Source organism: Dasypus novemcinctus, chromosome 2 (genome assembly GCF_030445035.2).
Source record: "Dasypus novemcinctus isolate mDasNov1 chromosome 2, mDasNov1.1.hap2, whole genome shotgun sequence".
In the NCBI taxonomy this organism is placed as follows: domain Eukaryota; kingdom Metazoa; phylum Chordata; class Mammalia; order Cingulata; family Dasypodidae; genus Dasypus; species Dasypus novemcinctus.
In genome coordinates, this window is record NC_080674.1 from 199,120,496 (window position 1) to 199,141,968 (window position 21,473).

At 43.3% G+C, this 21,473-nt stretch overlaps 1 protein-coding gene across 4 annotated transcripts in view; it reads right to left on the reverse strand.

The window, feature by feature from the left end:
* Positions 1-7,987: 7,987 nt before the first annotated feature.
* The window catches only part of ZNF496 (zinc finger protein 496), a 54,944-nt gene continuing 41,458 nt past the window's right edge, over positions 7,988-21,473 (reverse strand). For all 4 annotated transcript variants that reach the window (XM_058286444.2, XM_058286457.2, XM_058286455.2 and 1 more), the window contains one exon: positions 7,988-10,590. In XM_058286444.2, coding sequence (XP_058142427.1) covers positions 9,818-10,590 — 773 coding nt within the window. In that variant the 3' untranslated portion in view covers positions 7,988-9,817. The remainder of the gene's footprint in view (positions 10,591-21,473) is intronic.

Sequence of the window (21,473 nt, forward strand, 5' to 3'; positions counted from 1 at the left end):
TGAATTCTTCCATAGTCTTTCTATAGCCAATCCTACTCCCAGGGTCTTCTCCTAAATTTGACTGAATTCCAATGACTCATTAAAACCAGCTGAGGAAATTAAGGGGATGAGCTGGGTATGGGAAAAAAGGGGAGATATATTACAATGATAGGGACAGAAGTAAGAAGGAAAGTACTAAAAATCGTTAAGTTCCTTTGATATGTTAGACATTGCATTGGAAATATTTAGAAAGTTTATAAAAATTAAAAGAGATTTCAATATCTTCAAACTCTCTTGTGCATTCATACCAGACCCAAATACTCTGCGTGGTGCCTCTCCACTTGAGTTATTGGCCTTGTTGGTCATGGACCTCTAAAACAATAAATGTATCTACCACATCTCTGGTTATGCTCCTGAAGTGGATCGAGAGTACATTGCAGTGTAGCAGCTGGTGATGGCTCCATATCACCAGGTTCACACTGCCTCCAAACTGGTTTCATAATGCCAAAGGGCTATGCATCAAGCCAGGAAAACACTGGAGCTTCCCTACAAGGAGCAGTGGTGCTGCAGCATGCTGGCTGTGAGAAGGATATACCAAGTAGAGTAATAATTATCAGAGTAATGTGAGTAGAACTTAAGCTGACACAATTGGCATTATGGCCTGCTCCCATGGACAGGCAGCATGTAGGATATTACAAACCAGGAGCTTAGATTTATCAAGTGCAGCTCAAAGAGGAACTTGTGCATTGATTAGTGCATTGATTAGTATTAAGTACTGTACCTATATACCTGATGAATATGATAATATCTCCTCTATTCTCCATCATATGCCAAAGGATATTGAACATGTTGTCTTTATAAACAATTCATTTTCTAAGTAATTAATGAATATGCCTGTAAGATAAAGGAATGGCTCCCTTATGTATGTCTTTATTTTGCTTACAATATGCTTATCTTGTTGTTGCCTATATTATCTTTGTGAGTTTATATCTAGGGCAGTGCCTCTCCTCATACCTCCTCTAGCTGTCCTAGGCATAATCACTGCTGTGGGAACTGGAGTTTATCCCGATCCTCTCCCCCTGCTTGGTCCCATGCCACTTGTGAGTTGCTCAGAAGCAGTGACCCCGGTCCATCCCACCAGGTCCCTTATGTCAGTGACACGGACCATAGAGCCACTCACAGCAATGAGTTTGAATGTCATGCATATAAAGACACAGGGATGCAAGTTCACAAAGACCCAGAAAAATAGCTAGAAGGCAGGCAGAAACTCTTTGGAAAATTGTTCTAGGGTGTAGGACACCAGGGCAAGGCTGGACACCATCCATAAGAGAGAAGGCAAAGACTTGGTGGGAAAGATCTGTGAATGAAGTGCCAGAGCTGGTGACACCTATCCCTCCCACCCTTGGAGCAGACAGCAGTGAGCCCTCTGGCCCCAAGCCAGTGGCTATGGACTGAGGGGGTCATGAGGGCCCACTTCCCCAGAAAGGGGAAAGAGAGAGAGACTCAGTCTATGGCCAGTCCAGCTTTTGGCCAGTGAACTTAGTTGGTGGCATTCCACAGGTTACATCCTTCCAGGTCAGGGAGGGCCATGACATTGGTTTTCCTAGAGCCAGCAGAGAATGAAAGAGAACCTGCTTCTCAATCACCCTCCCTACTGACCTGGAGTGGTTGCTGACAGTAAAGAGGGGAGTGGAGTGGAAATTTAATATCTCCCTGGGAAAAGGGAGGGTGTGGCTGCCTGAGGGAAGAGAGCAACTTCTGAGCAAGTTTGATTGGTAAGGCTTGGTTGGCACTGAGTAGCCTACCCTGAAGGGGAATTACTTTTTCTTGCACCATCAGCTCTGTCTGGGTTACAGGGAACTCATTACCTCATTAGGATTAGAGCAGAGAGTTTCATCAATGAGTGCCCTCTGCTGGTGCCCATCCTCCACTGGAGGCACAAGCCACCTCGGGAGCTGTTCTATGGCTGGAATTGAAAGCTCCACTTATGAAAAATGGGGGAGGAAGAGACAGTTGGGCACCAACTTCAGCTACTGATGAGTAAATTCAGTGGGCTAAAGTATAATCCAGAGAATAGCTAAAGTTAGAGCCTGTCCAAGACAGAAAGAGGCCAGTAGCCACCATCTTAATTCCGTGCCTAGCAAAGGAGAAGCAGGGTGGACTGACAATCACAGTACTGGTGGGTACCGACTTCCTTACACCAGGTCAGATTGCAGCTATAGCCTAGGCCCCAGTGCCACCTCCAGCAGGGAGGAAGCTGCAGGGACCTGAACCAGACTCTCTGAGAAATTTCTGGCCAAGACATGGAGGCAGTGATTATCCTACTCTGGCAGCACAAGCAGCCCCAGGAGCTCTTCTGTGACTGGAATTGGAAGCTCCATTTCCCAAAAACAGGGGAGGAGGAGATGGTTGGCTGCTGATTTCAGCTACTGATTGGTTGAATTGGCTGACTAAGATATAACCCTGGGAACAGCTGGGGTGTGAGTCTGCCAAAGTCAGAAAGAAGCCTGTAGCCACCATTTTGACTCTGCCCCCAGCATGAGGGGAAGCTAGTACTGAAAATCACAGTGAGAGTAGGAACCGATTTCTTTCACCCAGACCAGCCTGCAGCCCTAGACTAGGCTTCGGCCCCTCCTCTGGCAGGGAGGAGCCTGGTGGGCCTTGCACTAGCCTCTCCAGGTAACTGCAGGTACCTTTGGCTGGCACAGACTGAATAATCAGAAGCCTACTGGGGCAAATGTGATCATCTTGGACCTGTATGTACTGCATAGATTGCTGTCCACACATGCAGCTCCCTCCCCACCCCGGGCAGGAGAGAAAGAGGTGTGAAGCTTCATTAGTCTCTCTGGACAACTACAGTCTAGGCCTGCCTGACTTGGATTATTCCACACAGCTGTGACTCTGTCCTACCCCTAACAAAGGAGAAAGTTGGCAGAAGCTTCATTGGTCCCTGGCGCAATGAGGGCAGCTTGAGCCTCCACAGCTTACAGCACCAACTACATCCTTGGCTCCTACTGCACAACCAGCAAGGGAGAAAGGACAGGAAGCCCTAAACTAAAGAGAAAAACTGCACTCAGAATAAATACTCTAGTAAGCCAGAGGCCAACACTCCAACAAAAAATTACAATCTATACCAAGAAACAAGAAGCTGTGGCCCAGTTAAAGCAACAAGATATGCCTCCAGATGACATAAAGGAGTTGAGACAACTAATCATAGATGCTCAAACAAATCTCCTTAATAACTTAAATGACATGGCTAAAGAGATTAAGGATATTAAGAAGACACTGGATGAGCAAAAAGAAGAACTTGAAAGCATACATAGAAAAACAGCAGATCTTATGGTAATGAAAGACACAATAAATGAAATTTTAAAATATTGGAATCACATAATAGCAGATTTGAGGAGGCAGAAGAAACGATTGTTGAGCCTGAAGAAATGGCCTCTGAAAGTGAACATACAAAAGAATAGATGAAGAAAAGAATGGAAAAAACTGAACAAGGTCTCAGGGAACTAAATGATAACAAAAGGCATGCAAACATACATGTTATGGGTATCACAGAAGGAGAAGAGAAGAGAAAAGGGGCAGAAGGAATGTTTGAAGAAATAATGGTAGAAAATTTTCCAACCCTATTGAAGGACACAGATATCCATGTCCAAGAAACACAACGTACTCCCATCCAAAAAAATCTGAACAGACAAAGTCTGAGACACATACTCATCAGAATGTCAAATGCCAAAGACCAAGAGAGAATTCTGAGAACAGCAAGAGAAAAGCAATGCATAGCATATAAGGGATACCCAATAAAATTAAGTGGTTATTTATCACCAGAAACCATGGAGGCAAGAAGACACTGGTCTGATATATTTAAGATACTACAAGAGAAAAACTTCCAGCCAATAATCTTATATCCAGCAAGACTGTCTTTCAAAAATGAGGGTGAGATTAGAGTATTCACAGATAAACATAAAGTGAGAGAATTTCTAAACAAGAGACCAGATTTTCAGGAAATACTAAAAGGTATGCTAGAGCCTGAAAAGAAAAGACAGATGAGAGAGGCCTGGAAGAAAGTCTGGAAATGAAGATTATATCAATAAAAGTAACTAAAAGTGTCAAAAAAAATTGGTGAAAATAAAATATGACAGATAAAACTCAAATAGTCAGGAATAAACTTAACCAATGATGTAAAGCACTTGTATTCAGAAAACTGCAACTCAATGTTAAAAGAAATAAAAAATGTCCTAAATAACTGGAAGAACATTCCAAGCTTATGGATCGTAAGACTAAATATCATTAAGATGTCAATTCTACTCAAATTGATACACAGAGTCTATGCAATCCCAATAATTCCACCAGAATTTTTAAAATGGAAAACATGATCATCAAATTTATTTGGAAGTCTAAAGGATCCTGAATAGCCAGAAACATCATAAAAGGGAAAAGTGGGGAAGCAGACTTGGCCCAGTGGTTAGGGCGTCCGTCTACCACATGGGAGGTCCGCGGTTCAAACCCCAGGCCTCCTTGACCCGTTTGGAGCTGGCCCATGTGCAGTGCTGATGTGCCCAAGGAGTGCCCTGCCACGCAGGGGTGTCCCCCGTGTAGGGGACCCCCACACACAAGGAGCGCACCCCCATAAGGAGAGCCGCCCAGCATGAAAGAAAGTGCAGCCTGCCCAGGAATGGCTGCACACACGGAGAGCTGACACAGCAAGATGATGCAACAAAAAGAGACAGATTCCCGTGCCGCTGACAACAACAGAAGGGGACAAAAATAAGAACATGCAGCAAATGGACACAGAGAACAGACAACTCGGGCGGGGCGAAGGGGAGAGAAATAAATAAAATAAATCTTTAAAAAAAAAAAAAAGGGAAAAGTGAACCCTCTTCTCCAGACTTTAAATCATATTACCTAGCTATAATGGTAAAAACAACATGGTATTGGCATTAATACAGACACATAGACCAATGGAACCAAACTGATGGTTCAGAAACAGACCCTCTCATGTATGCTCAAGTGATTTTTGACTAGCCTGTCAAACCCACACAGTTCAGGCAGAACAGCCCATTCAACAAATGGTGCTGAAAGAACTGGATATTCATAGCCTAAAGAAGGAAAGAGGACCCCTATCTCATGCCTTATCCAAAAATTAACTCAAAATGGATCAAAAACCTAAATATGAAAGCAAGAATCATAAAACTTCTAGAAGAAATTGTAGGAAAATATCTTCAAGACCTGGTAGTAGGTGGTGGATTCTTAAAGAAGATAAGAGGAGGACTGAGATAGACTGGTGATGTTTAATGTATGTAGAAGATTTAAATAGGTTTACTTAAATGTGCGGAAATGTATAGAGTGGATGGTAACACATAGTGAGTAACAGCTAGTTTATGAATGTGGATGTGGTTGAAAATGGTAGACTGGGTATATAAATGCCAATTGACAGAATGCTAGAGAATAATCTAGAAACTGAATAGCACAGTAAACCAAGAGGTGGATGCAAATTTTGGTTGATGGTACAGATGTAAGAGTGTCCTTTGTGAGCTAGAGCAAAAGTCCAACACACTGCAGGGTGTTGGGAATGTGGAGAAGCATGGGAAAAATACAGCTGGAGTGGCCTGTGGACTGTCACTAGCAGTAATAATATATTCTTGCATCTATGTGAAAGATGGACTGTATTGATAATGAGGCAGTATGGAAAATGTGAGCCAAATGTACATTATGGACATGGTAATAATCAGATGATATTATCTTATTTGTAGCAAATGTTCCACCACAATGTGGTGTGTTGATGGAGGGGTGTTATTTGGGAATTCTGCACACGTGCATGATTGTTTTATAAGTTTACAACTTCTGTCATTAAAAATATATTTTAAAAATAATAAAAGTGTGGGTTGACGGAAAAACAAACCAAATGTTAGATAAGAACTGTGATTAGTAGTAAGATTTCAACAATATTCTTTCATAATTTGTAACAAACATCTCATGACAATGCAGGGTGTTGGTGGAGGGTTGATGTATGGGACCCCTATATGATATGCATGTTTGTTTCGTAAGTTCACAACTTTCACTATACACTTAATTGTTTATGTATGTTCATATGTAAATGACATAAAGGTAATAATAATAGGGTTGGTTGGGGGGAAATACTTTGGTTAGTAGTAATATTTTGACAATGCTCTTTGATCACTAGTTAAAAAGGTTTAAGAACAATGCAAGTTATTGGTGGTAGGGTGAGTTAAGGGAGTCCTATATGATGTTATATATGTTTGTTTTGTAAGGTCACAAGTATTATTATACACTTATTGTTTATGTATGAGTGATATACTTCAATAAATTAATTAAAAAAAAAAAAAACCTAGGGAACAAGAGCAGCTGCCTGAGAAAATGTTCTACGGCTTAGGGCACCAGGGGAAGATTGGACATCACCCAGAGAGAGAGGTGAAGAAAAAGAATAAGAGTCTTGGTGGGAAACTTCTGTGAGTAGACAGTCAACAGTAGAGCAGACAGCTGTGAGCTCTCCAACCTCTGGCCAGTGGTTAAGGGCAGAGGGAGCCTCAGGGATCCACCTCCACAGGAAAGCAGAGAGAGAGGGATGCAGCCTAAGACTGATGGAGTTTTTGCCCAACAAATTTGTTATGCTGTCCCATGATCCCTTCCAGGCTGGTTGAGAAGTGCCATTGTTTTCCCTGGGAGCCGACAGGGGGCTAAAGAGATCCAAAAACCTTTCCTATTGAGTGGGACTCTTTGAGGAAGTGGAATTATATCCTACCTAGGAAAAGGGAAGGGGCTGCTGGCAAGGGGAGAACATCTTCTTACAAAGTTTGACTTACAAGGCTCTGAATAGCCCTGAGGAAGGACCTTCTGTCACATTGTTGTGACTGGGGTTACACTGAACAAATTCCAAATATGGTTTGAGCTAAGAGGTCTGCCAGTGAGCATATCTGCTGGAAGACCAAGGAAGTACAGACAAGAAAATTGAAAGAGGCTTTTTTGGGCCTTTACAGCCTCAATCCCAAAGCCCTTGGAAGCAGTTCTGCAACCTATTACTGGGCCTGGATTTAAGCAACTAAACAGGGACAACCTTAAAGATTGTCCAAAATGTCAAAAAAATTATTTTTTAATATTTTTTCATTAGTTTCTATTATCCCCAATATCTTTTATCTTATTTTTAAAACTGTCATTACTTCATTTTCTTATTAATTGTATTTGACTACTTTATGAGCCTCAGTTTTGAAAACGTTTTGGATCACAGAAGGGTTTTAACTGTGGCAGGGGAGGATCACTGGTGTGGGGTGTCAGTGATGGGGAATACGTGGGAGGGAGCTCACCTGGGCATACATCTAAGGAATATAAATATTTCAGCTATTCATGGGACATTGTCACAGTGGGTGGAGATTCACACAATAACTGAAAGACTATCTAATTCCCATCCTGGGAAGCTCTGCCACATTCTCTAATGGAACACAAAGAATCCCCCAAGTACAGGGACAATGACTGGTGAGGGATGATGGGCCATTGATGGGGCCTTGATATGGATCACTGTGCTTTTGAATCTTTACTCTTGAAATGGAAACTTAGCCTAGTATTACAGGGTGCCTAAGAGTTGTCTCTGGGAGCCTACCTGTTGCTCAAATGTAGCCTCTAAGCCAAACTCAGCATATGAATACATTACTTTCCCCCCAGCATGGAACATGACCCCCAGGGATGAGCCTCCCTGGCACTGAGGGATTACTACCAAGCACCAGCTAGCAATGCACCTGGAAAAAGACCTTGACTAAAGTGGGAAAAGGTAAAGACAAATGAGTTTATATCTCCTATATTTTTTATGTAACATTTATGTAATCTAAAGTTTCTTTAAAATAAAAATCACTGGGAAGTAGAGCTCTATTCTTTTATATAAATATCTAAACAGATGGGGTAAATGTATCCAGCAAGCCTTGTTTATTTCCCATTTTTCCCTTTCTTGGTATTTCTCTTCTTCCTTTTTACACAGATTAATACGAGACAAATGTTTAGAAACTAAGAACTCCAATAGTTTATTTCTTATTCAAGGTTATGACCGGATGGTTTATTGCATTTGCTGTTTCTGTATATGTAGACACACACACACACAAGACCTTTATTTATAAAATCTGTTGTTCCTTCATTAGGTTTAGGTGGGGGCTCTTAGATGTGAAAATCCCATGGATGCAAAGGAGCAAAAGACCACCTCCGTTTATGCACCCTCACTGTTCATTGGTGGTATGTGAAATACAAAATACTTGTTCGTTACTGGCTTCTGAATCAGCTACGGCTACAGACACACCACAGCCCTGACGTTTTCTCATCCCCAAACCTAGCTCAATTGAATAGATAGGACCATGTATTTGTCTCCCTTCTACCTAATTAGATGAGCTGGCATGATTACAGTTTCACTATAAACAGACACCCCCAGTCCAGAACCCAAAGATCCAAACTTTAAAAGCTATTGTTTAGGATCTTTCTGTCCACAGAATGCTGGCCCTGGGAGCAGACACTTAGTTTTGGATCCCGGCATCCAATTTAACCTCGGGCAAGCTAACCTACATTTTTATTGACTCATCTGTGAATCAGGGGGTAAAGGATAACCGGCTTAAGATATTTGCTAAACATGACTTCTATGGTAGGTTCTGCTCTCTTTCAATGGTGGCTGATCTACCAATTCTTCGACAAGACAGAGGGAAACGAGATGATGGGAGAGATGTGTCTTTTAAACAACGGTGGCTCAACTTCACATTCCATTAGGATTTACCTTTGGGATACAAAGACGACATTTTGGGGAAGGTATGAGATGTGTTTAAAATGTGGACCCACCCTCAGATGAGCTCATGATCTCTATTTACTAGTAGCCAGGATGAATCAAAAGGTAGGGATTGGGGGAATGGACATAGCTCAGTGGTTGAGCACCTGCTTCCCTTGTACGAGGTCCTAGGTCAATCCTCGGTACGTCCTAAAAAAAGTACGGGATGGTTTTCTGCTCCCCAGCCAGGGCCACCAGAGCCTGCCACCAAGGCCTGCATGTCAGGAAAGTGGGGAAGGGGTTCATTGGGTGTTTGTGTAGGATGATGCACATGGTTAGCATTGCCTTTGAAGGGAAACAAAGTTATCTGCTGGGACCTGGAGATCAGAGTGCTGAGAACACTTGTGGTGGACTCAACAGCTATCCCCAAGCAGAGGGCAGGACCCAGCTCTCACGTCTAGTCCTGCCTTCTTCCTAATGCACCACCCAGCAGGCAACTTCTGACTAACAGTAAGCCATGATTCAGGGTATTCAAACGAGAGAAGGGGAGGTAGTGTATTAACAATTGATAGGCAAGGGAGCAGGTGTAGCTCCGTGGTTCGAGGACCTGCTTCCCAAGTACAAAGCCCCAGGTTCAATCACTGGTACCTAACTAAAAAAAAAAAAAAAAAGACTTGATGGGCAGATGCCCAAGGGGTCACTGTGAGCAGGGACCACCCAGACCTCTCCACTAGCTTGGTGTGCACCAGACAGGGATCTGGAAGACAGGAAACATGGGTGCATCCAGTCGCCTGCTCAGAGGAGCTGGTGGTGATGTGCCCTCCTCCCCCTCCCTCGCTGCGTTTTGGCACGACATACAGAGCAGCGCTCAATTGGCCATGACCTCATCCTTTGGAGGGGGGCTGCTGCTGCATCAGGCAAAAGCTGGACAGGACCTGAGAACAAAGGACATGAGGATGCTTTTTTTTCCATCCTTGGTCGGTGGGGGATGGGGGCAGTGACAGGGGCCAGTCAGTACCAACTTAGGAATGAGAGGTGCCGCCCACAGGGGGCGCGCACCCCAGAGCACGGCACGGCGAGGAGTCAGTAGGAGTTGAGCGCCTGCTTGGAGCGCCGCTTCATGTGCAAGCGCTCGTGCCGGAGGAGGTCGTGGTTCTGCAGGAAGCTCTTGACGCAGTACCGGCAGCGGAAGGTGCCCGCCTTGTCCCTCGTGTGCAGGCTGTTCCGGTGCCGAGCCAGGTGGTCGGGCCGCTGGAACACCTTCCCACAGTCGCAGCACTTGAAGCCCAGCTTGCCCTTGCCCTTTTCCAGCAGGGGGCGGAGGCTGCTGCTCTCGTTGTCCGACGGCCCCGGGTCTTTCCTGGGCGCGGGCTCCAGTCCATCCGGCTGCAGGTGGATCCGCTGGTGGGAGAGCAGGTGGGAGTTGAGGCGGAAGCTCTTCCCGCAGGCACTGCATGTGTAAGGCTTCTGCGCCTCGTGGGTCTCCAGGTGCCCGTCCAGGTCCTCGCTGTCACTGAACATCTCCCCGCAGACCGAGCACTCGTGGGGCTTCTCCTGCGCCCTGCGGCTCCGCAGGTGCCTGATGAAGTTCACTCTCCAGCGGAAGATCTTCCCGCAATTCGGACAGACATAGGACTTTTTGGAAGAGGTCTGCACCTCACCTCCTGCGTCCCTAAAGCCTGGGGTGCTGTTCAAGTGTGGGGTGGGGAGGCCGTGCTGCTTGTCCGCGGGGTTCTGGGGCTCTTCTGTGCAGTACGGGCTGTGCTGCGAGTCCTCGTCCCCGGAGCTGGACAGCACGATCTCAATGGACACCTCCTCGTCGAGGCCGTTCTCCGGGGACAGCAGGTCATTCCTCGCTAAAGAAAAACCAACATCAAGATCAGTCAATGGGGCAGCGGACTTGGCCCAGGGGTTAGGGCATCCGTCTACCACGTGGGAGGTCCGCGGTTCAAACCCCAGGCCTCCTTGACCCGTGTGGAGCTGGCCCATGCACAGTGCTGATGCGCCAAGGAGTGCCCTGCCACGCAGGGATGTCCCCGCATAAGGGAGCCCCACGCACAAGGAGTGCGCCCAGTAAGGAGAGCCGCCCAGCGCAAAAGAAAGTGCAGCCAGCCCAGGAATGGCGCCGCACACACGGAGAGCTGACACAGCAAGATGACGCAACAAAAAGAAACACAGATTCCCATGCCGCGGACAACAACAGAATCGGACAAAGAAGAAGACACAGCAAATAGACACAGAGAACAGACAACCTGGGTGGGGGGGTGAAGGGAGAGAAATAAATAAAATAAATCTTTAAAAAAAAAAGATCACTCAATGGTATGTACAGACATCTGCACACTCATGTTCAGAGCGGTGTTATTCACGATTGCCAAAAGCTGGAAACTACCCAGGTTTCCATCAAGTGATGAACAGGTAAACAAACTGTGGTGTATACACAGAATGGATTATTATGCAGCTGTAAGAAGAAAAGAAGTTTTCAGACATATGACAACACGGATAAACCTGAAGGACATTATGCTGAATGAAGCAAGCCAGTCACAAAAGGACAAATACTCTATGATCATGTTATCATGAACTAAATTTACTGCGTGAACTCATACAGTTAACCATTAGAACACAGGTCACCAGAAAATAGAATGAGGGTAGAGAATGGAAACCTGAGGGTTAAACAAAAAAAAAAAAGTTTGTAAATTTTGGAAATGAAATGAAATGGTGAGAGCACATCATGCTTTTTGTGACTAGCAGAGTTCTTATATGGATATCACAGTGGTTGAAAGGAAAATCTAAGGTCATGTATATGGTTAGAAGGAAAGCTAAAAATGTAGCATAAGACTGTATAACATAGTGAAACCTCATGTAAAATACAAATGAGTGATATTGCATATATATGACTTTTTACAAAATATAAATACAAATAAACTAGAGAGATGGAAACAGAATAGCAGCTATGTATGGCAGGGGAAGCATAGAGAAATTGAGAGGTGATCGGGTTTTGTTTGGTTAGTTGTTTCTTTAAAATTATTATTATTGGAATAATTAAAATGCTCTAAAAATGACTGAAATGATGAATGCACAACTATGTGAGTATACCAAATACCAGACTGTACACTTGAGATGGATTTACGCTTTATTAATAAGTATCAATAAAATTATTTGTTTAAAAAATCAGTCAGTGGTGTCCCACAGGCTACCACCCCCAAACCCCTGTGAATCCTACCTGATAGGTCTGATCTGGGGTCAAGAAACTCCACTTTTTAAAAATGTTCCCCAGGTGACCAGATGCACAAACCTTTCAGGGGCCACTGGTCTAACCTGAGAGAAGGAAACTTCTGGCATGGGCTGCAACAGTGACTGAGTCATCCAGGTACATTTTTATTCTCCCTCTCTCCCTCTTCCCTGCCCTTTTACCCTAAGCTTTCTCAATCCATTTTCTACCTACTAAAACCCCTTTAAGCTCCCAAAGTCTGTATTTATCAGCATAAGTCACATCACCAGTTGACTCAACCAAACATGGGAAAAACTCTTCATTAAGGAATATGGGAAAGAGGGAAAACCTACATTTTATAAACAGAGTTTCAGAAAGCGACCACATACGATTTGCTAAGCACTTACTCTCACAAGGAACACTGCTAGTCTTTTTATATGACAGCCTCCTTTGCTCCTTGACACAACACAATGAGAGGCTATTTGCTGCATTACACACCTGATGAGACTAAGGTGACACCAAGGTCTGAAGCCCGCTCTGAAGCCCAACATGGCCACCAATGAAAATGGATCGATAGCCTGGATTTTATCACCTAGAGCAGGGGTCCATGGAGATTGCAGGGGTCCGTGAACTTGAACGGAAAAAAATCAGCTTATTACCTTTATTTTCTCTGACCTCCAAGGCTGAGTGTCATAAATCTAGCTGCTACTACATTCTGAGAAGGGGTCCGTGGTTTTCACCTGACTGACAAAGGGGTCCGTGGAACAAAAAAAAGGTTAAGGGTCCCTGACCTGGAGTGTGTCACCCCTAGAGGCCACAGAAGACAAACTCCATTCACAAAGAAGCTGGGTCAATGGATCCTGAGTTTGTGATGTGGAAAAACAGAGCCAAGAGGGAAGATGGGTGAGGAACTGAGAGCCTAACTTGACTTCTTGGACTGCAGCCTGGAGGCCATCACACAGGCTCTTCCTTAGGCTTCTGTTCCTCACCTTTGTGAAATGTAAGCCTCAGTTCTCTTCCCGTATCAAAATTTAGCAAGAAGAACAGCGCTGGTGCAGAACCTTTTAAGACATATTAGATGGTACTATGGTTAGTCTGGGTTTAATCACAAGACCCTGAGTTCTGGCTGGTTAGAAAAGCTGAGGGCAAGCATGGATTGTCTCCATGCAACAGATCTTCATTCAACACAGAGGTCAGAGCTGGAAGAAACTAAAGCACACACAGGAAGACCCAGAAGCTACGGAAAGCAGGGGAGATAACACAAGAAGCAATGAAGCCATGGTGAGGGCGTTTAAACATGACACTGAGACTTGGGAGTAGGAAGGGAGCTCACCAAGGAAATACGCCAGGTAGAGGAAATCAGTTACCAGGCTTGGGACCCCCTGAGGCCCTGTTTGACAACCGTCTAACTGCAGGGCTTCCTTCCAGCCACATGACTCCTCCAAGCTTCTTTTGCCTCAACTAAGAGACAAGTAGCACTCTAAGTTGCTGGAGGCATAAACGAGGTCTGGTGAGTGTACTCTGTGGGCAACACGGGGTAACCAGGTAGAAGATACTATTTAGCTTTTACCAACTATCAATGGCAAGATAATTGATCAACAATGGCAGGTTTCCTTCTCTTAGCCCTTATTTGTTATGGGTAGAGGGAAGGGGAAAAAATGTGTTATTGTGGACAACTAAGATCTCTTTTGTCCTAAAAAAAATTAAGTGGAGCTGGTGTAGCTCAACGGTTGAGTATATGCTTCACAGGTACAAGGTTCCGGGTTCAAATCCCAGGTACCTCCTAAAAAAAAGGGATCTCTTTTGTTAAGTGAGTGAGATGATAGAATTGTTATTATGATAGATCATATGGGACAATATCCTCTTTCTGTGAGATAAGCTAAAATGACCAAAAATAGATGAATTATTTTTTTAAGGGGGATAGAATAAATCAATAGTGCTGCTGTGTGCCATCAACACAACCACACGAAGACGAAGAATTCTTAAAGAGGGAATATGGATACAGTCAGATTGATATCGGCAATGATGGATGGTGGCACCAATGTTGTAAACGTAATTAAAAGAACTGAAACATGTAGCTCAATGTCTTAAAAGGGGAAGTGTTGGGAGCAGATGTAGTTCAAGTAGTTGAGCGCCTGCTTACCACATATGAGGTCCCGGGTTTGATCCCCGGTATCTCCTTAAAACAAAACAAAAATAGACAAAAGAACCATCACTCATTGGGGAGCAGATGTAGCTCAGTGGTTGAGAGCTTGCTTCCCATGTACAAGATACTGGGTTCAATCCCCAGTATAGCCAAAAAAAAAAAAAAAAAGGGAAATGTTAGGTTGTATATATGGTAATAGAATGAAAAAAAAAAAAATCAATGGGCCTAAACTATACAAACAGTAAATAATAAGTTAAACCTTAGACTTTGGTCTGAGCCAGACTGCACAGCTTCAGGTCCGGCCCTGTCATTTACAACTGGAAAACACATGACCCTGGGCAAGCGGCTTCAGGTCTCAGGCCTCAGTTGCCCCAGCTACAAAACAGAGATACAACAGTACTGAGCTCACAAGGTGGTGGTGACGATGCAGTGCATGACAGTGAGCAAAGAGCTTACCCCAGGGTAGTGCTCAGGGTATAAACAGAACATAATAAGTGTGAGAAAAAAAAAATCAAAGAGAAAAGGACAAAAGAACATTAACTAGGCAATTCACAGAAACAACACAATTAAAAAAAAAAGATACTCCATCTCAGTGGCAAACACAATAATTCTCTCATCAGATCAATAGAATGGTAATGCCCTGTGTGGGCAGAGATGCGAGAAGGCAGATATTCTCACATGCTAGCAGGGGGCAAGGCAACATGGTGAGAGGAAGGAAACTTGGCAGTAGCTAACAAAATAAGAACTGTGCTTATTCTTTTATCCATCAACTCTTCCCTCTTCTCAGGAATCTTTTACTTTCTGCCATTTTTATTATGTCAGGGCCCAATAAGGGAGATCTGAGTCAAAAACTCTCTTGTATTAGTGAAAATCCATCTTGAAAAGTGGGCTGAGACACATAATAAGCCATCTAAAGCCTTGGAGGAAAACCTGAGGGGAGTTTCTCTGCGAAACTAAGTTAGGGCATGGCATTCAAAAGTACCTGGGTACAGGGGGAATTCAGAAAGTCACAGCCCTACTCAGCTCAAGACACACGTTCAGAAAAAACCTGAGAAGACTCTCACCTTAGGATGATCTCTATACTCAGGGCAAGCCTGGTTTAGTGTTGAAGGAGTGTCCCAGCAGAGAGCCGAGCTGCAAAGAAGTGAGACTTTTTTCCTGAGTTCCCACATATAATAATCAAATACCAGGTTTCGATTTTAAAAGAAAAAAGACAAACAAAAAACAACAAAGAAGCACAAGACATAAAAAGAAAAAAGAAACTGTAGTCCATTCAAAAGAAAGCAACAGAACCTGTTTCTGAGGAAGCCCAAGCATTAGAATTACCATGCAAAGAAATTAAGTGAAGGGTCCTAAATATGCAAACAGAGCTAAAGTAAACCACTGACAAAGAACTAAAGGAAACCAGGATAACAATGTATAAAAAAATAAGAATACAAATAAGCAGAAATTGTAAAAAAGAATAATACAGACCCACAGCCAATATCCTACTAAATCAGGAGAGATCGAAAGCTTTCCCTCTAAGACCAGGAATAAGATAAGGATGCCCACTTGTCACCACTGCTACTCAATATTGTGCTAGAAGTTCTAGCTAGGGCAATTAGGTAAGAAAAAAAATAATTAAAGGCATCTAAATTGGAAAAGAGGAAGTAAAACTCTTACTACTCGCAGATAACATGATCCTATAAATAGAAAAACCTGAAATATCTACAAGGAAACTATTAGAGCTAATAAATGAGTTCAGCAAAGTGGCAGGATGCAAGATCAACATGCAAAAATCAGGTGCATTTCTATATACTAAATAATGAGCAGGCTAAGGAGGAAATCAAGAAAAAAATTCATTTACAATAGCAACAGAAGATTCTGATATTTAGGAATTAATTTAACCAAGAATGTAAAGGATCTGTACTCAGAAAACTACAAAACACTGCTAAAAAAGAAGACCTAAACAAACAGAGGGACATTCTGTGTTCATGGATTGCAAGATTAAACATAGTGAAGATGTCAACTATACCCAAACTGATTTAGAGATTCAATGCAATACCAATCAAAATTCCAGAAGCCTACTTTACAGAAATAGAAAAGGTAATTGCCAAATCTATCTGGAAGGGTAACGTGTACAGAATAGCCAAAATATCCTACAAAAGAAGAACAAAGTTGGAGGACCCATGCTTCCTGACCTTGAAGTGCATTATAAAGCTACAGGGGTCAAAGCAGCATGGTACTGCCATAAAGATAGATGCATTAAATATGGAATCAAATTGAGATTTCAGAAATAGACCCTTACCTCTATGGTCAGCTTATTTTTGATTAGTTTATCAAGTCCACTTTTCTGGGACAGAACAGATTCTTCAATAAATAGTGCTGGGCTGGTGTGGGCTGTCACTGATTGGGGATGAATGGGTGGGAGGGAGTTCTCCAGGCATGCATATAAGGCATATAGATATGTTCAGATGTTTGTTGGGTATTGTCACTGTGGAGAGAGTTACACATGACAAATGAGGGAATGCTGAGTTCCCATCTGGGGGAGCTCTGTCACATTCCCCAATGGAACAGCAACAATCCCCCAGGTGCAAAGGCCAAGACCAGTGAAGAAGGATGGTCCAATGATGGGCCCTTGATACTGATGACTATGGTTATAAGCCTGTGTGCTTGAACTTTCAACTAGGCCTAGAGCTGCAGGGTGCCTAAGAGTTACCTCCTAAGAGCCTCCATGTTACTCAAATGTGGTCACTCTCTAATCCAAACTCAGCATGTAAATGCATTACCTTCCCCCTCAGTGTGGAGCATGACTCCCGGGGATGAGCCTCCCAGGCACCAAGGGATTACTACGATCACCAGCTGGTAATGCAACTAGAAAAAGACCTTGAATAAAATGTGGAAATGGTAAAGACAAATGAGTTTATATGGCTAAGAGGCTTCAAAATGAGTTGGGAGGTCATCAGAGGATCACGCTTATGCACTTCTCAGCAGGATCCCAGAGACAGCCAAAGTAGATACAACCCCAGGTACTTGTGCTTTTGAGGGCTATGGAGACACACAGGGTTCTACGGTCATGACAGATGGTTCTGAGCTCACTGTCTTGCCAATGGGCCCTACTTTGGAATTTGTGCTCCTGAGTGTGATGGAGTTGGACTCAGATGTGACCTCTCTATACATAACTCTTCCGTCACTTTTACTGAACCTGTGACTGGTGCTGAGGTTTGTATATGCTCAGGAGACTTGAATCTCTGGACTGTCCATGTGCCAACTGGGTCCTGAGCCTCAGCAGAGTTACAACACCTACTCTCTGGTTTGTTGGACTTACTCAGGTCAGCTGATGGGGAGGTGAGAATGGTTAACCACCACACCAGGGAACCAAGAGTGTCTACAACTGCAAGCAGAATTGCTTCCATCAACCATGTGGAATCTAAGCTCAATTTAGAGGTGGAGTGGACATCACGATCCCAGGGTCCACAGGATGGAGGAATATAATATGGATTGGAGTATTCTACTATAGAACTGTTGTGGCTCTAGCAATGGAATAAACTGTATCACTGATATGGAGATGGTGGCCACAGCAGTTGCTGAAGGCAGGGAGAGGAAGGAAGAGGTTTGATATGGGGCATTTTCAGCACTTGGCATTGTCCTGAATGATAATGCAGGGACACACGTCAGGACATTGTATATCCTGCCATAACCCACTGGATGGACAGGGGGAGAGTGTGAACTACAACGTTAAGTTATGGTCCATGTGTTGTGGCGGTGCTCCAGGGTACATTCATCAAATGCAATGAACGTGCCTTATTGAAGAAAGGGAATATTGATGTGGGAGGAGCAGGGGTGGGGTGGGGAGTGGGGTATATGGGAACCTCTTAATATTTTCTTTTTGCTTCTTTTGGTTTGTTTGTTTTTAATTTTTTAATTTTTATTTTTTTTAATGTTTCTTAAGGTAATGTTTTATGTGATCTATTTGTCTTTTTAAAAGAAAAGACAATAAAAAGAAAGAAAGAAAATAATTAATTAATTGTACTGGGAGAACTGGCTATCCAGAACCAAAAGAATGAAAGAGGATTCCTATCTTACTCCCTATGGAAGAATCCACTCAAAATGGATCAAAGACTTTAACATAAAAGGGCCATAAATCTCCTAGAAGACAATGTAGGGGAACATCTACAAGACCCTGTAGTAGGTAGGGTCTCTTACATTTTATACCCAGAGCATGAGCATGAAAGGATTAAACAGATAAAATGCGACCTCCTCCAAATTAAACACTTCTTCACCTCCAAGGAGTTTGTAAAAATGCAGCTGATTCAATGGTAGAAAATATTTAGAAATCCCACATCCGACAAGGGTCTAATATCCATGATATATAAAGAGATTCTACAACTCAAGCATATAAAGACAAATGACCTGATTAAAAGATGGGCAAAAGACCTGACGGAAATTTTTCTAAAAAAATACAAATGGTGAAAAACACCTGGAAAAATGTTCAACATCAAATCAAACAAAATGCAAATCAAAGCTAAAATGTGATATTATTTCACACCTACTTTAGAAGGGCCTCTATTTAAAAAAACCACACACAAATAGAAAACTACAATGTTGGAGAAGATGTGGAGAGATAGGAAAGCTTATTCAGTCTTGGTGGGAATGCAGACAAGTACAGCCACTGTGGAAGTCTGTTGGTCAGTTCCTAAGGAAATTAAACATAGATCTACCATGTGGCCTGGCAATATCACTACTAGATGTACACCCAGAAGAACCAAGAGCGGTGACACGAACAGACATCTGCACACTGATGCTCACAGTGACATTATTCACAATTGCCAAAAAAAGGAAACAACCCGGGTTTCCATCAACTGACAAATGGATAAATTGTGGTATATATACACAAGAATATTATTCAGCTGTAAGGAGGAATGAAGTCAGGAAGCACATGACAATGTGGATGAATCTGGAGGACATTATGTTAAGTCAAGCAGGCCAGGCACAAAAGGACAAGTATTACATGATTTCACTCTTATGAACTAAATATAATGAGCAAATTCATGGAGTTAATAGCTAGAATATAAAAAAAAGTATGGTTAATGGTGAAAGCACATCATAGGATTTGTATTTAGTAGCATTAACAGATGGGTATAATAGTGGTTTGATTTTTGTTGTTTTTCTGGGGTTTTTTTTGAATAATGAAAATGCTCTAATATTGACTCAAGTGATGAATGCATAACTCAGTGATTGTAGCAAATGCCATTGATTTTATACTTTGGATAAATTATATGGTTTATGAACAAAAAAAAAACAATAGGGTAGGTTGGGGTGTAAATACAACAAATCTAAGATATGGGCTAAAATAAGTGGTGATACTTTGACGCTCTTTCATAATTTGTTACAAATGTTTCACAACAATGAGAGGTAATTGTGGAGAGATGATGCTATGTATGTTTGCTCTGTAAGTTCACAGCTTTTCCTATACACTTATTGTTTATTCATGTTTGTATATGAATGATATGCTTCAATTAACTCTTTTTAAAATGGAAAATTTTATGTTATACGTATTTTATCACAATAAAACAAGAGAAACAACAAGAATCGATCCAAATTGCAAGGTGGCTAAATATAAATATTGTGGTGGTTTAGACCTGTATATTCTCCAGAAAAATGTGTTATTATTTTAACCCATTCCTGTGGGTGTGAACCCTTTTTAAGTAGGAACTTATGTGAGGTTATTTCAGTTAAGGTGTGGCCTACCTCAGTCAGGATGGGTCTTAATCCTATTACAGGAGTCCTTTAATAAACAGAATGGATGTCAGGCAGAAAGAGAGAACGTTATGGGAAGCAAGAATGAAATTCACTCTGGACTGATAATGTGATAGCCAGGTCCTGAGCCTCAACAGACTCCAGCACCTACAATCTGATTTATTGGACTTACCACACTCAGCTAAGATGGAGTTGAAGGACAATCACCACACCATGGAGCCTAGAGTGATTACAACTGAAAATGGGAGGATGGCAGCCAGCATCCATGTGGAATCTGAGCCTCCTCTTGACATAGAGGTGCAATGGACACAACCAATCCAATGTCCACATAGAAGAGGTGGCATTGGATTGGGAAAAGTGGACATGGTGGACGATGGGTATGGGGAAGGGCAGGAAGAGATGAGAGGTGGGGGCGTATTTGGGACGTGGAGCTGCCCTGGATGGCGCCTCGGGGGTGATCACCGGACATCGTGGATCCTCACAGGGCCCACTGGATGGAATGGAGGAGAGTATGGGCCATGATGTGGACCATTGACTATGAGGTGCAGAGGTGCCCAAAGATGTACTTACCAAATCCAATGGATGTGTCATGATGAGGGGAACGAGTGTTGTTGGGGGGGGAAGAGGGGGGGTGGGGGGTGGGGCTGAATGGGACCTCACATATATATTTTTAATGTAATATTATTACAAAGTCAATAAAAAAAAAAAAAGAAGATGCCTCGACATGACCAAGGGCTCACAGCAAGTAAGCTGTGTGCGGGCTCCTGCCAGGATGGGCATCTCTCTGGAGCTCTCTGCTCCTTCCCGTTCTCAGTCTCCTCACTCTTGAGTTTTCCCAGCACCATTTGTGAAGAGACTACTCTGTCCCCATTGCATGTACTTAGCAGCCTTGTCAAAAACCAATTGACAGGGAAGCAGCTGTGGCTCAATCACCTGGGCTCCAATCTACATATGGGAGGCCCTGGGTTCATGTCCCAGGACCTCCTTGCGAAGGCAGGCTGGCTCGTGTGCCACAGAGGGCTGGCGCAGCAAGGTTACACAACAAGGGAGACAAGCAGATACAGAAAAAAAAACACACAGCAAATGGACTCAGAGGAGAGACAGCAAAGAAAGGAACAAACTGCAAGGGGGGGATAAATGAATAAATAAATAAATCTTTTTAAAAAATAAACAAAAAAAAAAAAAAGAATGAAATTCAGCAGAACCCAGAGGAGAACAGGGAGGACAGGAGAGGCTGCCATGTGCACTGCCAGGTGACAGAGCAGCCCAGGATCACGGACCTCCAGCAGCCAGTCCCAGCACGCCAGTCTTCAGGAAGAAAGCACCACCCTGAGGAAGCCTGGATTTACAAGTTTTCCTGGCCACAAAACTGTGAGACATTAAACTCCCACTGTTTAAGCCGACCCATTCCAAGTGTTTGCTTGACACTAAAACAAATACACTACCTTTGGCATGGAGAATCGGGCTGCTCTGGCATCCCAGCAGTGGGGGTCAGTGCTTGCAGGGGGAGGGGAGGCAAGGAAGCGGATTATCATCCTTCCGTATCTCTAAACTATAGAATCTGCCTTGTTCACCCATTAGGAGGGCTTGAGCACCAACGGTTGTTTAACGTGCACTGAGGCATCACGAGTAACATAGACCGAGTG